The sequence below is a fragment of the Cyanistes caeruleus genome, chromosome 1 (assembly GCF_971803275.1).
Source record: "Cyanistes caeruleus chromosome 1, bCyaCae1.hap1.1, whole genome shotgun sequence".
NCBI classification, from domain to species: Eukaryota; Metazoa; Chordata; class Aves; order Passeriformes; family Paridae; genus Cyanistes; species Cyanistes caeruleus.
The window spans coordinates 48,358,578-48,372,942 of record NC_141701.1 but is presented as its reverse complement, the minus strand read 5'-3'; the positions used below and the strand labels follow the sequence as shown (position 1 = coordinate 48,372,942).

Genomic DNA, 14,365 nt, shown 5'->3' with positions numbered 1-14,365 from the left:
TAACTTCTTTTTTATATTCATTTGCACACAAAATAAGTTCTCCAAGACTAACATCTACCTACTATGACTGTATCTCAAATCTGCTCAAATTTTGGTAAGGCTGTTGGCGTTTCTGAAAAAAAAAAAAAAAAAAAAAAAAAAAAAGAAATCGTACAAAGGATAATAACCTAGATGATCACTTCATAATGCTTGCGACTAGCCACTGAACTCTAACTGATAAGGTCACAAACAAAACGTCAAGAGAGCCCTATGTCATTATACCACAGCCGACACAAACACAGCGCACTCTGCCCATGGCCAAAGAACAGAAGGACGACTAAAACGCAAGCCGATGTGTTGCAGCATCGTAGGGCCACTAAATAGCCATCCGTGAACTCGTGGCGATTTACAAGGTGAAGAGAAGGCACGAAAGCTGCACACTGCGGCCGGGAGCGCGGGCGGGCGGTGCCGGCAGCTCCCGCCCGCCCCGACGGGCTCTGCCCGGCCCGCTCCGCTCCTCCTGCCCGGGGAAGGAAGCTTTGACCCGCCAGGGTTTGTTGGGGGGGTTGGGGGGTTGCTTTCCGACGTCTTGAATGCGGGGCTCGTTTTGTGTCTTTGGAAAGACTCCTGTAAGGTTTGTGTGGTGAGCTGGAAGGAAGCGGGTACCTACGTGTCCTCCTTCGCTCCCGGCCCGGGCGGGGGACGGGACCGACCCCCGGGCAGACGGTAAGATAGGAGTCCGTACATAGAGAGATGAGGTGAAAATGGTTTATCTCGTTAGAAACCGGACCACAGGTGAACACTACACATTCTTTTATGACAAAAGTTTGTTTTATGAAATAAATTTTACTAAGCAATAAGCCAGAATGTAGAAAAATACATTTTACCTCCAAACTCAATAAACAAGGAACAAAAACTTTCGTAATAGTGCATAATTCTTTAGTGGTAGCTACAACAGGGGTTCCTAAACTTGTACAATAAGAGCTTGCATAAAACAGAACAAAGGAGTGAGAGAGCGTTCACAATCTTTTTTTTTTTTTTTTTTTTTTTTTTCTTTTTTTCTTTTTTCCAAAAAAGAACATAACCCAAAAAGGTGACTCAGGTGGGTTAAACAGAGTTCGGAAAAGTTCGAAGAGAGGATGAGAGGCGGGAGGTCCTACAAGAAAAAGCATTTAAAGAAAAGAGCAACTCCGACCGAAAAAAATGCAAAGGCGAGAACCCTGCTCATTATTACACAAGATGAGAAGCATGGACAGCACTGGAGAGTAACACACCGTACTTTGCATCCAGGTCCAGTACCGAGCTGCCCGGGGCAGTTGGGTAGCGGATCGGAGGTGGGATCGCCTCGTCTTTACCTCGACCCTGCGGCACCGGCTCCGGTACCGGCTCCGGCCCCGGGGCGCGCCGGGGGCCGCCCCCGCTCACTTCCCCACTCTTTCCAAACGGGTCCTGTCTCTGCTTTGGCTTTGTTCTGCAACTCTGCCCAGACAGCCAGAAGAGCAGTGCACGGGGCTTAGTACTTACTACCCTTGCTGCTGGTTCGGGATTTTGGGGTTGGGGTTTTGAGTTTGGCTATTTTTGGTTTTATTTTGATTTTTATTATTATTATTGTTATTATTATTATTATTTTAGTTTTGGTTTTTTAACTATTTCTCCCTTCAATAGGCAACAGAGATGCACAATTTGGATCGAGCTGTTGTTTTCACAAGATAATTATCCTCTAAGCTCATTGTTTGAGGATACACTAATAGAGATACAACTGGAATCAAAGAAAGCAGGAGGGGAAAAAAAATAATCGAAATCTAGAAGAAAGGGGATGCTGCCCCTTCAGAGAGGCTAGTAGCAAAGGAGCCTGCCTTGAAACTCACCAGGGGATGAATCTGCTTCACCAATTCTCCCAAATCAATTTCCTCATAATCCCCCTGGGAGCAGGTCATCCTTCTCTATGTACAGTAGCAAATGGTGAAAATTAATGTTTTCGACCCTGTCGCGGATAAAAATACTATCCTTTTAATTTCTGTTACAAAAATAGGAGTAATATTCAAAACAATGATTGTCTCTTTTTTTTTCTATTTATATAAAAACATAAACAGCTCAGGCGAATTCTTGTTCTTGTGCAGGCTTTTCATGAAGAATTGTTCTTAACTATTCTTAGTAGTATTTATATATATATATTTATATATTATATATAACTTAATGATTGGTCCACAAAGTAGATCTGTGCGTTTCTCTAGTGCTTTTTGTACAAAAGAAAAACAATATTATTATCAAAATATTCATTTAATGGCTTTACTTCATACATAAATACATGTTTAGATAACACAGGAGCGGTGATTGTTCAGTCAGTTTGGAAATGACTTTTGTTTTTGTTTAGATTTTTTTTTGTTGTTGTTGTTGGGTTTATCTCTCTCTCTTTCTCTCTCTCTCTCTCTCTCTCTCTCTTAGGACTTTGTATACACAGGAGTGGCTGGTTACTCACATCGCTACAAATACGCTACTCGGCGTCCTTTGCTTTTAACTCTTTGTTTATACCTTTTCCCCAGGACGGCTGCTAAGTATTTCTTGACAGCCATTTGTTTCCGGTAGCGGCTGTAGCTGTCCGTGAAGATGCCGTCTATGTGCCGCTTGGTCAGCGGTTCCGCATCGTCCCCCAGGCCGCCGCTGGCACCGCTGCAAGCACCGAGAAGCACATCTGCATCAGGCGGGGCCGCTCCGCCCTCCTCCGCGCCCCTCCGCACCGCCCCCTGCCCGGAGCGGCCCCGCGCCGGCCGCTGCCCCCGGCGCACCGCCTTGCGCGCAAGATGCGCGGGGAGACAAAGGCCGCTCCTAAAGCCGGTCCCGGTGCTGTCCGCGCAAGTGGCGGCGGCGGGAGAGACAATATCTCCCCGCCATGAATTATTCATTGCGGCCGCCAAAGCTGCTCTCCCCGGGGCTTCATTAACGTGTTACCTTCTGCCGAAGGGCAGCGGGTGGCACCGGGCTCGCCCCTGCCCCGCCGGCGGCGGGGAGCCCCGGGGAGCCCCTCCCGGCGGCTGGGGGTGCGCAGGGATGTAACCGAGCCTCCACTGCTGCAGCTGAGCCCTCGGTCATCGCTCTCCATAAGCTGCTCCCCCCGGCAAACCGTAAGGGCTGCCCAACTTGCTAATTTTAAATCGGTTGATTATAAAAATTTGTAGAGACATATGAGTAGATATAGGTGCTATAGATATAGATATATAGATATATAGATATATAGATATATATATAGATATATAGATATATTGATATATAGATATATAGATAGATATATAGATATATTGATATATAGATATATAGATATATAGATATATAGATATATAGATATATAGATATATAGATATATAGATATATAGATATTGATGCATGCATGTGTGTGTGTATATATCTCTATATATACACACACATACATCTTTATGCCCTAGCATAGTAACCCAAACAAATCTCCGCGGACACCCGCGCTGAAAACCAGGCTCACGCTGATGCCTGGGGAGCAGGACTCCACCAGACTCATCGCGGGCTCAGCACATTCCCGACCCTGGCCGGAGCAGCTTTGTTCCCCCCAGCCGCGGCCCTTCCAGCGTCTCCGCTCCAGCAGCACCAACGCCCACCGCGGAAAAGAACAAGCAGAGAGCCTTACCCGACCCGCTTGGCCATCAGGGAGTGCAGATATTTCCTGGCAGATAACTGGCCCAGGAGTTTCCTGTAGGCTTTGTTGAAGATGCCATCGGCGTGCCTGGGCAGAGGGAAGAGCCCGCGGGTGAGCGGCTGCGGCGGGCTGCGGGAGCCCGGGCGGTAGCGGTGACCATCCCTCTCCGCCGGCGAGCGGAGGGCGGCATCTCCCCGCGTCCCCCGGGACCCCTCGTCCCCACCCAGATCCCTCCCTGCCGCGCTCGCTCGGTTCCGCGCCGGCTGGGCATTTCTGCTCCGTTTGCGGGAGCATCGCTCGCCCTCCTCGGCGCGGGCGGCTCCCCCGCTCCCTCCCCCGCGCTGCTGGAGGTAAGGCGGCTTTTCCGTTCCTTCTGAGCTTTACACTGGGCACCGGGACCTGGGCAGTATTGTAGTTTTGTTTGGGTTCGGGATTTTTATTTTGATGTTGTCGCTGTTTGCTTGTTAGGTATTATTACTATTTTTTCCCCCAATCGGTTCTGCCAGACCCGTTTTTGTCCCTACTCCAAATTCACGCCTGCCACCCCCGCGAGTTGCAGTCACCTCTTTTCCGGTGGGTAATACAAGGTGTACATCTCGCCGATCACGGAGGACGGATTCGCTATACCGAGGGGCTCGTGGTCGTAGGCGAAGTCCTGCAGGGTGTTCCCGTCCTCGTCGTAGACTTCATCCTCCAGCCTGGCAACGAGAGCAGCGAGGAGAAGGAGTCAGCCTGGCTCCGCGGGGCTCTCCGCTCCACTCCCCGCTTCCGCCTGCCTCGGCTGCCACTCCTCGGCGGAGCCGACCCGGGAGCCCCGGGAGCCCCGTCCGACTGCCCCATCCCCTCCCTGCACCCGCCCGCTCTCCATCCCCGCCCTCTCCTCTGCGGGGCAGGACCGCGGAGGAGGGAACACACCCGCCGTCAGACGCGCTCCGAGAAACCCCCCAAACATGCCACCCCCTCCCCCCGCCCTCCGCGGCCCACGCCCCGGCCCGAGAAACATCCCCCGTGTGCCACAGCCGTGGCTGATGCTTGCCGGGCGGAGCGCACGCCCAGGCGCGCAGGCTGCCGCGCACACACGGAGGGTTCGTGTGCCGGGGGCTGGGCTGGGGCCGAGCAGCCTCCGCCGGGGGACGGGGCGGGGAGCGGCAGCCCCGCCGCCGGGGCCGGGGACCGCGCCCCGCTCCTCCCCGCAGCCCCCGCCGGGACGGGGGGGCTTCTCCTGCTGGGTTTCGTTGAACGGTGCCTCTGCCCTTTGAGATCTCGCCAGTTTTGTGCGTGTCCCAGCCCCCCCCAGCCCCCGCTCTCTGCCTCCCTCCCTGCACTACGATGTAGGTCATTGCACGTTACAGGCAGCTATTTTTGTCTGTGAGCTTTAGCGGAGGTATTAATAATAGATGCCGCTAAAGTGTTTCGCTCCTGCTAATTCAGGCACTTGAATCAAGAAAGCCGGCTTGCTGCCGGCTAATGGCCCCTCAGGCCACCGAGCCCGCTGCCCCCTAGCCGCCCTGCCCAGGAGGATGACACAGGCTGCTCCGAGCCAGCTCCGACGGGCTCCGGGTTACTGCAAGGACACCTCGGAGCCCCAAAAAGGACACCCACCTCGGACAACCTCGCGTTCCTGGCATCGCCCCCTCCCCCCCTTCATCTCACCGCAGCAGCTCACCGCACGGCAGTGACCCCCGCAGGGCACCCCGCTACAGAGCCAAGCGCCGGTGGAGCAGGACCACAGCACCGAGCCCAAAACTCCCCCCAAGCCAAGCAGCACCGGTCGCCCGAGCAGGCGACAAGCAGGGTGAGAGCCGGCTGCCATCGGCCGGCCCGGCCCAGCTGCCCTGAACCCCCAGCCGCAGACCAGAGTAGGAAACTCCCTTGTGCCGGTACCTCTGGGTGTCCTCCCCTCCTTCCCCACACACAGAGGGGTTCAAACACCCACGGCTCCCAGCTGGAAAGGGACAGCACAAGGCATCAGCCTGTGCTGGAGCCCAGCGAGACAACTCCGAATATAGAAAACCAAACAACCTTGTGCCAGCCCCTTTCCCTCTTGAGAAGGGCTGTCACACAGACAGGTAAACAGGGGAAGAGACTGAATCCCCGCCAGCTCCAATGCCGCTACACGAACCGTGGCAGCTCCCACATGCTTGCAGACATCGGCGCACCCCTCCCCGCGCCCCCCGACACGGACAGGCGATGCACGGCGCTCCCCCTGGGCGAGCTGCGGGCCCCGCAGGACAGGGGCGCACAGGGGACAGGAGCTTTTGGGCCCCGTCGATATGCGGCCGGGACCTCAGCCCGCTCCCGCCGACAGGCAGAAGAGCAGGTCCCCCACTCCCGGAGTCTCCACCGGGGACAAGAGGCCGTGGGTCACAGCAGCCGGGTCCCGAGGAGATGCCAGTGCTGCAGCCGGAGGGGGGTCCTATGCTGAGGTGGAGGGAGTGGGCACACAGCCCATGTGGAGTGGATTTCCTTTGCTGACTCTACTCCACATCCCCTCTCATTTTCCTTCCCGGTAAGATTCCGCTGCCCTTAGCTAAGCTGGGGCTGAGGGAGGCTGAAGTAGTCCCGGCTGAACTCTCGGACAGCTGACGGACCTACCTGAGTGCCGGGTACTGAAGTCCGGCCGCAGGTGAGCAGTAGACGCTGCAGTGCATTATTATGCCATAGACCAGGAGTGCTAAGATCGCTTTGCTACACATTGCCACTCTGTGCGGGAGGGAAAGGAAACGGCTGTCAAAAAAAAACCAAAAAACAAACAAACAAACAAAAAAAAAAAACCCCGAAAACAAACAAACAAAAAAATCACTAACAAAAACCCGAAGAAATCACCCCACGGCTCAGCAACCCCCTGGCCTCGCCTGCCGGAAAATGAGGCAGTGCGGCCCCGAGGGACAAGCGCTCCGGGCAGCTGAGTGCCAGCACGGAGAGGAGCAGAGCCGTGCCCGGCGCAGGGAGCTGCGGCCGCCGCCCGCCCCGTCCGTGCCCGCCCGCCCGCCCGCCCCGGGACCGCTGCGGGAAGGCCCGGCGAGCCACCTCGTGTCCTTACCATTAAACTCTAGACACCCGGCACTGAGAGGGTTTGGCTGCGAAACTAAAACGGCAGGTCTTGGGAAGAGAAAAAAAAAAATTAAGACCCAAAACAGGGAGGGGGAGAAATCGAGCTCTCTCCCAAGTTGCGTCCAAAAGGAGTTAAAACCCTCGTGACATCGCCTCTCCGATGGGCGAAGGACCGGCAGGATGCAGAAGATGCAGAAGCGGCAGCAGTTAGTTGTTTGCTGGTTTTAGGGCAATCCACTCCAAAAAAGAAAAAGAGAGACGGGAGGGGGAAAAAAAAGATAAAGGAAAAAAGTTTGCAGGTAGGAGCACAGATCTGGAGTGGAGTCTACAAGGGAATGGAGAAGGAGGGATGGAGCGAGATGTCGCCGGAGAACCGAGCTCTGGGGAAGAGGGAAGAGAGTGAGCGAGTCCGGGAGGGAGCGGAGGCGGGAGCCGCGGGCTGGCTGCGTGCGATGTTGTCTTCCCCAGTTCTCTCCCCTCACTGAGCGCCTTCAGCCTTCTCTTCTTCTCCTGCTCGGTGGCTCCAAACTTGACCAGCCTTCCGCAGCCTTCCGTCTGATACGCAATTAGCAAGAAAATCTTTGCAAACACCCCGCTTCGGCAAGAGCTCTCTTCGTAAACATTTGCCTGCTTGTTACCTTAGAGGACGGGCAATATTGTTTGTTGCCCCCGTAGTGGTGTCCGGATTTTTATTCATGAATCAAATGCCTTTTTTTTTTTTTTTCCTCAGTCACGTAATAATCGGGTATCAGAAAAGACGTCACCACCCCAATTCCTCAAGGAACACAGTTCTGTGTCGTCCTCAAAGATGAGCTTATCAGGAGTCATAAAGCTTCTCATAAACACCAACTCACACTTCCCTCCCCTCCCCCCGAAAAAAAATAGAAAAAGAAATTCTAACAACCAAACAAACACGCAGAAAAACCCCACCGCACAAACCTAAAAGGATGTTCGCCACAGTAAAGTTTTACCTGACGTGGGAAGGGAAGCGGAGGAGAGCAGTTAGGGGTGGGGTGGGGGGTCCCCGGGCTTGTTTGGCTCCCCCAGGGTTTTGCTCCGGGTCTTGCAGCGGGGCCAGCTCACCCCAAACGCGTCCCGGGGCCGCCGCCGGGCGCAGGCCCCCGCGGAGCCGCCCGGCTCTGAGCGCGCAGGCGGAGCAGCCCTGGCGCGGAACCCCCCACTTCCGCGGAGATTTAAGAATATAAGTGCCTGCTTTTATTTTTTTATTTTTTTCTCCCAGGCCCCCCTTTTATTTTTTTTTCTTTTCTCTTTTTTCCTTTGTCTTTTCCTTCTACTTTTTTTTTTTTTTGTTTTTTTGTTTGCTTTAAGGATTGTTAATATTGTTCCCATTACACAAGGCTCCCCCCGCCGGGTAAACCAGCAGTGCCGTGACAGCTCTGCGTGTGCTGAAGCCGCAGGGGACAAGCCCCACGGCCGTGCAGCGAGGACGGTCCCATGCGGGGCCGGCGCTGCCCGGGGAGGAGGGGGCGGCTTTCCCCCCCACTCCCCTGGCCCGACCCTCTCGTCTCTCCGCCTTGTGAAGAGACAGATGTGCCGCTCGCAGCGCTTGGCAGAGAGGGAGGGAAGAGCATCGCCATGAGGGGAAAAAAAAAAAAAAAAAAAAGTTGATTTGCCGGAGGGACCGGGAAGGAAATCCCTTCTCTGGGGACTTCCCCGCCGCCGGAATAATTTTCCCCCGAAGTGATGCGCCGGGAGCGGGCCACCGGCGGGCTCCCAGCCGCTGCAATCGCTGCTCGTCTCCGCACTCCCCTCCCTCCACGACCGAAAATGTGCCCTTCATTTCCGAGAATTACCCAAAGAAATCCAGGCTGCAGGAGCCATTACTAGACATTTTAATTACTGGGATCATAAGCAGAGCGTTCAGGAAGCAGCAATAATATAGTTCTCCTGTTTCCTATTTGAATGGGTTTGGTGTAACACGCTCGGATGAGTTATTTGAGCCCAAATCGATTTCTCAAAAACAACAACAACAAAAAACACACCATACAATTATATTCCTATTACGGTCATTTAAGGTTTCAATATTTTCCGGAGATAAAGGAAATTTGACGTGAATGAATGATTCCCGTAGAAATGGCCAACGGCGCGATCCCGGGCGGGGGTTCAGGACAAGGGGACGGAGCGGGACGCTGTCCCCGCTGTCATTCTGTGCCGAGCCTTGCGGGCAGGGAAGAAGGACGGCCGGCAGGACCGGGGCAGGGCAGGAAGTCTGCCGGGGCTGCCGGGGAAGCGCTCACCGCGACCGGCTGGGGAAAGGGTTACCCCACCGCTCCCGCTGGGGACAGGATCACCCCCACGGGTCCCGCTGGGGACGGAATCACCCCCAGGGGTCCCTCCGGAGCAGGGGTGCCCGCGGCTCCCCGCGCCGGGCCCGCAGCGCTCCGGGGCATCCCCGCTGCTGCCGCGCACGGTCCGTGAGCGCCGGGCGCCACCACGCGGGCAGCTCCGCACCTGCGGCCGGGCAGCTCCGCACCTGCGGCCGGGCAGCTCCGCACCTGCGGCCGGGCAGCTCCGCACCTGCGGCCGGGCAGCTCCGCACCTGCGGCCGGGCAGCTCCGCACCTGCGGCCGGGCAGCTCCGCACCTGCGGCCGGGCAGCTCCGCACCTGCGGCCGGCCCCGGCCCCGGCCCCGGCCCCGGCCCCGGCCCCGGCCCCGGCCCCGGCCCCGGCCCCGGCCCCGGCCCCGGCCCCGGCCGGGCAGCGCGGCGGAGAAACCCCCCGGGCGCCGCCGGGCACGGCTGCGAGAGAGGACAGCCCGAAAGGGATGCCCGCTGCTCCCTTTCACAGCTGGTGAAAGGTGCAAGGTGGCGTTTGTGCGAGGGGATTTTTGGTTTCCTTTGTCATGGCTCGGCGGTAGCGGGGGTAAAGACGGGTTTTTCTAGAAACCTGTGTGGCAAGGATTGTGTGAATCACGTCGGTATTGAAGGCTTGAACACACACTCCGCCTAACGAACAGGAAAAACTACTTCTTTCCAAAGAGACGGGACACACACAGGTAATACATTTTAAAGCTGTGGTTGTTTTCACTTTAGAAAAGCTACTTTCAGCTACTTTTGATAGATACACCTGCATTTCCTCTCTTCCATCCCCACTCCTCTAGATCCTTACAGAAAGTGTAAGGATGCCTGAAATAAAAGGCATTAGCAGCACAGAGGTAGAGATACCCATAAAACAAACCTGAAACTACAGACCCCACACAGAGACCCCGGTGGTGCTGTGCATGCAGCAGCAATGTCAGGATGGTTAGTAAAAAATGCATCTTCTGAGCTCTCATTTCTGGTTGAGTGACTAACTCACACACAGTTCGTGCCAATAAAAGTTTCATAGCATCTCACTCTACGCCACAGGGGTGTGTGTGCAAAGTGAATAAGATTATGACATGACTGCAGTTTGGGCTGAGGAAGTAAAGGTTTTAATCCGGTCTCTGCGTACAAGTAAATTTCTCAATAACTGTCATTTCAAGGCTGAGAGGGATTTCAGGTACATAATACTTGCCTCTAGGGCAAATTCCTAAGGCAGCATCTGAAGAAAAGTAGGGGTTTTTTATTGCCAGAATTTCTTTCATCTTTCCCTTACCAGCTTAAATTAGACCTTTTAATTTATCTGACTATTCTATTTTAAATATCTATTTTATTAACTAGAGTATTATCATTCTATAGAAGTTTCTAGGGGAGATTACATCCTGTGTGCCTTGTCAAGCCTGACTGCAGCTGACTGCTGAAAACCTTGCTGCTATAGTTCTAGTTCAAAGGAACATATTTATTTCATCATGTACCATGATGGGTGTTTTTTTGACCCTTCAGAAACCCCCTTTTTTATTTATGCATATTTTATAAAATATACTATGAGTAATTTATCAAACTGTCAGGAAACTCTATTGTTCCATAAAGCCATATATCTCATACACATTGGTTGGATGTCCAGCCACTATACTCATATTTCCTCAGTATGTCCCAGCTTAGCTGCAAATTTTAAAAAGAACGTGGAAGAATTTATGTACCTGGAAAACATAATTTTATCATGAAAGGACACATGTATTTCTGCCAGTATAGGAAAGGATGAATTCTTCTTTCTCAAAAGCAAGCAATCCTGCCAAACCAGCTGTCTCCCTCTCTCACACACTCACACATTATGAGTTTATCATCTGCCTTGTAACTTTCTCTGCCAGGCCTCCTTCCTTACTGGGGTGGCATGGGGAACCTATTGCTAACCAGCATGCCAATAAATACTTGTCTGCATCTGTTTCACAAACATAACACCAGCCTTTCCTTTTTCTTGGCTTTCCTGACTCCTCCTCCTCCTCCCCAAGGGCCAGCTCCTGGGAAGGATGAACTTGTCAGAGGGGCTATTAACCCATCCATGAAATCATTCAGCTGTGGCTGTGGTCATCTAGAAAAGGCTAATTAAGGATAGCCTGGCAGCAGAACAGAAGGCATTATAGCTCAAACACTGCTTAGGGGACATTTCAGCACTTCAGCTGAGATGTAGAACCTGTGGCAGAGGAGGGAAAGCCCCACTTTCCTCCTGTAGGCTAGAGGTCAATCCACTCAGGGACAGAAAGAGCTGAAGTATTTAATTTGCAGAGTTGTTTTTCTTTTATTAAACCATTCCTTCTCATACTTTCTTTAGGCAAAAGCAGCAAAATGCTCAGGCACACTGGTAGAAACCACAAACAACTGTGTGCTTTCTCATGTCCAAAGGGACAAAGCTGCAATCCAGACAAGTTTGGTCAGCCAGGGATGTTCTGGGTAGATTGTACAAAATACAAAAGAAAACCCAGAAAACAACAACCAGGGACATTATTGGGACTACAAATCTCTCAAGAGATGATAGAGGCAAGCCTCACCTGGTAGCCAGGACCCTTGCCAGCCTCTTTGCATAAGACCACCAAGCATTAGCAAAGTCTCTGTGAAAATCTTCCAGATAATTCCTTGCTACCTTTTATAACCTTACTTCCAAGCAAACAGGAAAAAAAAAAAAAAAAAGGACTGATTTGTTGGGGTTTTTTTTCCCTTTCCCTCTCTGAAGTGGGGAGGCAGGACAGCACTTGCCAGGGCAGCAGTGTAAGGGCAGCAGCAGTCCAGTCACTCTGCTCTTTCCGCTGCTTAGATCTCACTGTGAGAGACAGGTCCAGTGGGTTGCCTGTGTCTTGCATGATTGCCCACACAGAAGCTCAGTGTTCAATCTTACCTCGTGGGTGTTCTCCGCCCCCTGTTCAGTAAACGAAGGCAGATGACTGCGACAATACAGAGGCAGAGTCATTCCCATCCAAACACAAAGGCAGGAAAATCGCTTTCTAAGTCAATGAATGACCAAACAGTGGACTCGGTTTCACAAGGAGGTAGCACCATGCTATGCCTGTGACAGAAAATTTCCTTGGATGACCAATAGATTTATTTATAAACTCTCATATTTCACCCAAATAAACTTGTATGCTGCAAGAGAAGGAAAGAATTGTCCTTGATGCTCTCTGACAGAGGTTCTTTGATCAATCATTTATATACGAAAACTAGAAAAATAAATTATGAAAGGCAAAAACCAACAACAAATAAAAACAAATAAAGGACTTCTTTTAAGACTTAATATTCCAAAGGCCTATTCTGCACTAAAGCAAGCAACCTATAAAATGCCACTAATGACCTTACTAGTCCACAGGGCAGAATAAAAGGCTTTAGCACTGGCAGCAGATCTATCCCCACTCTCATTTCCATCTGGTCCAGTGTTCAGAGGAAGGGTAAACCCTTAAGCAGATTGAATATACAAAGTTTCACAAGTGCTGCCAAGATACAATAATTTATACTGGACAAATAACAGCCACAATATTTTTGTGTTCCAGGTTGCTTTAGATGCAGCTGTAGCCCAAGGTGAATGATAAGTTCTGGTTTTGTACCCAAATGTGACAGAATTTTGGGTACACCTTTAGAAACAGTGGGACTGCCATGTGCCCGTGTCCAGAAACAAAAATCCATCTGTAGTTCTGAGGTATTGCTAATGGCATAGCTAAAGTTATTCATAGTTTACATTTACCAGAAATAGTTGGAACAAATTAATAATGAATTAGAACATTTCTTATCATCGCAGGGAGCAAGAGGGAATAAATAGAACCATCCATATTTTCTTATTACAAAACAGTGTGCAGCCTATTACCAAACACTAATTTAGTGTTGCTTGTGCTGGAAAACTGTTGAAGGGTCTCTGGCTCCTGACAGTGCAGCTTAATTCAGTCTGACGGGAGCAAGGCTGCACAGAAGCAGTCCAGGGTGGGCAGGTGAGGACCATCCCAACAGGGGTGAATCCCAGCCTGCCAGAGCCTGGCGCCGCTCAATAATTCCAATTAACCACGCTAAAGATGACAGAGACGGGTCACGCAGAGCCCAGTAAATATCAATCAGAACCACATATTTTGATGAGAGAATAACAAAGTCTTTCTCATTAAGGAAAAAAAAGACATTTGGTTGGGTGTACAAGCCTGTCCTTGGTGGCTTGTGCACCCTGTAGTGCAGTCTCTGCCTTATGGGGCTGCAGGCTGTGCTGGCCACAGCCAAAATTGCCCTGAGCATGGGAGCCCTTCACGTGGCTTAGCTCCCTGTTTTGTGCCTAGTGAGCAACAAGGAGAGCTCCCACGTCCCTTAGCAGCACAGGAGGGCCTGTGCTCCACCAGATGCGTAGGTGCAGAAATGTGGGGTGGGGTGAGACTGGGGAGCTCGGTTTTCTGGCCTCTGTGCCATGAGCTGGCTGGACAGCAGGCACTGGGGCCACCAGCCAGACATAGGGGCCAGGAAACTGCAAATAATCTTTGTCTGCTGTCATAACTTAAATAAAGTACTCGAGTCTACTTAGCCTAGAGGAAAATATGTGGTTCTTAGGTTTTATATTTAAAGATAGCACAAAGAATTTCTTGTGTGTGGCCTTATGGTCCGATCCATCTCTATCTTCTAATAAAATGCATTTCTGTAACAGCCGAGGCAATTAATCACTTAAACAGAATTGGATTACAATCTCCATTACTAGAAAATCTTTAAAGTCAGGCTTGCTATCTCTGTAAAAGATCTCAAGCTATCGAGCCATTCTTTGCCCTGCTTTATGCAAAGGTCAGACTGGATGTTCGTAATGGCCTCTTCTAATGTCAGAAATCAGTCTCTGACCCTTGTAATGCCACTCACTGATTTCAGACAGAACTGCACTGGATTTATTGACCCTTCTCATTAGGAATGAAGATTGTCTACAGAGACTCCTATGTGATTTCATAACTCCAGGTACATGTCTATTGAGCTCATTATGTAAATGCTGATGTCTTTAGTCGGTTTTGAATTTCAGAGGAGTTTGCAGAGCACGGCGCAAACCAGAAATTGCTAGAACATTGCAAGACTGAATTCTCTTTTGATCCCCAAATCTGTGTTCAGTCTCCAGAGGTAACCACATATGTCAATAGGAGCAACATAATGATAAACTATGATGCTCTGTAGGTATGTTTTAAATCCTGAAACTTATATATGGTATTTTTCTCTGTAGTGAAAATACATTTCCTGGGGATTTCTTGCTTCCAAGTGGAATATAATTTGGGGTGATTCTTTGACATATTTCACTATACAGCAAACACAATGTTTCTCTAAGTCCCAGTAACACTTGGGATTGTTCCAAAATGTA

The 14,365-nt window shown here is 51.4% G+C and overlaps 1 protein-coding gene across 2 annotated transcripts; it reads right to left on the bottom strand.

Annotated features, from left to right (window-relative positions):
• Nucleotides 1-2,243: 2,243 nt before the first annotated feature.
• ADCYAP1 (adenylate cyclase activating polypeptide 1) lies at nucleotides 2,244-7,749 on the bottom strand. Of its 2 annotated transcripts, none has more exons than XM_086891057.1 (5): nucleotides 7,669-7,749; nucleotides 6,239-6,346; nucleotides 4,207-4,341; nucleotides 3,635-3,730; nucleotides 2,244-2,649 (listed from the first exon to the last, which is right to left on the bottom strand). In XM_086891057.1, exons 2-5 carry the CDS (start codon nucleotides 6,337-6,339, stop codon nucleotides 2,463-2,465), a joined length of 519 nt encoding a protein of 172 aa, XP_086747183.1. In that variant the 5' UTR covers nucleotides 6,340-6,346; nucleotides 7,669-7,749; the 3' UTR covers nucleotides 2,244-2,462. The 2 variants fall into 2 exon arrangements, with proteins under 2 accessions (XP_086747183.1, XP_086747172.1); XM_086891046.1 differs by lacking the exon at nucleotides 7,669-7,749 and adding an exon at nucleotides 6,687-7,640.
• Between the last annotated feature and the right edge of the window lie 6,616 nt (nucleotides 7,750-14,365).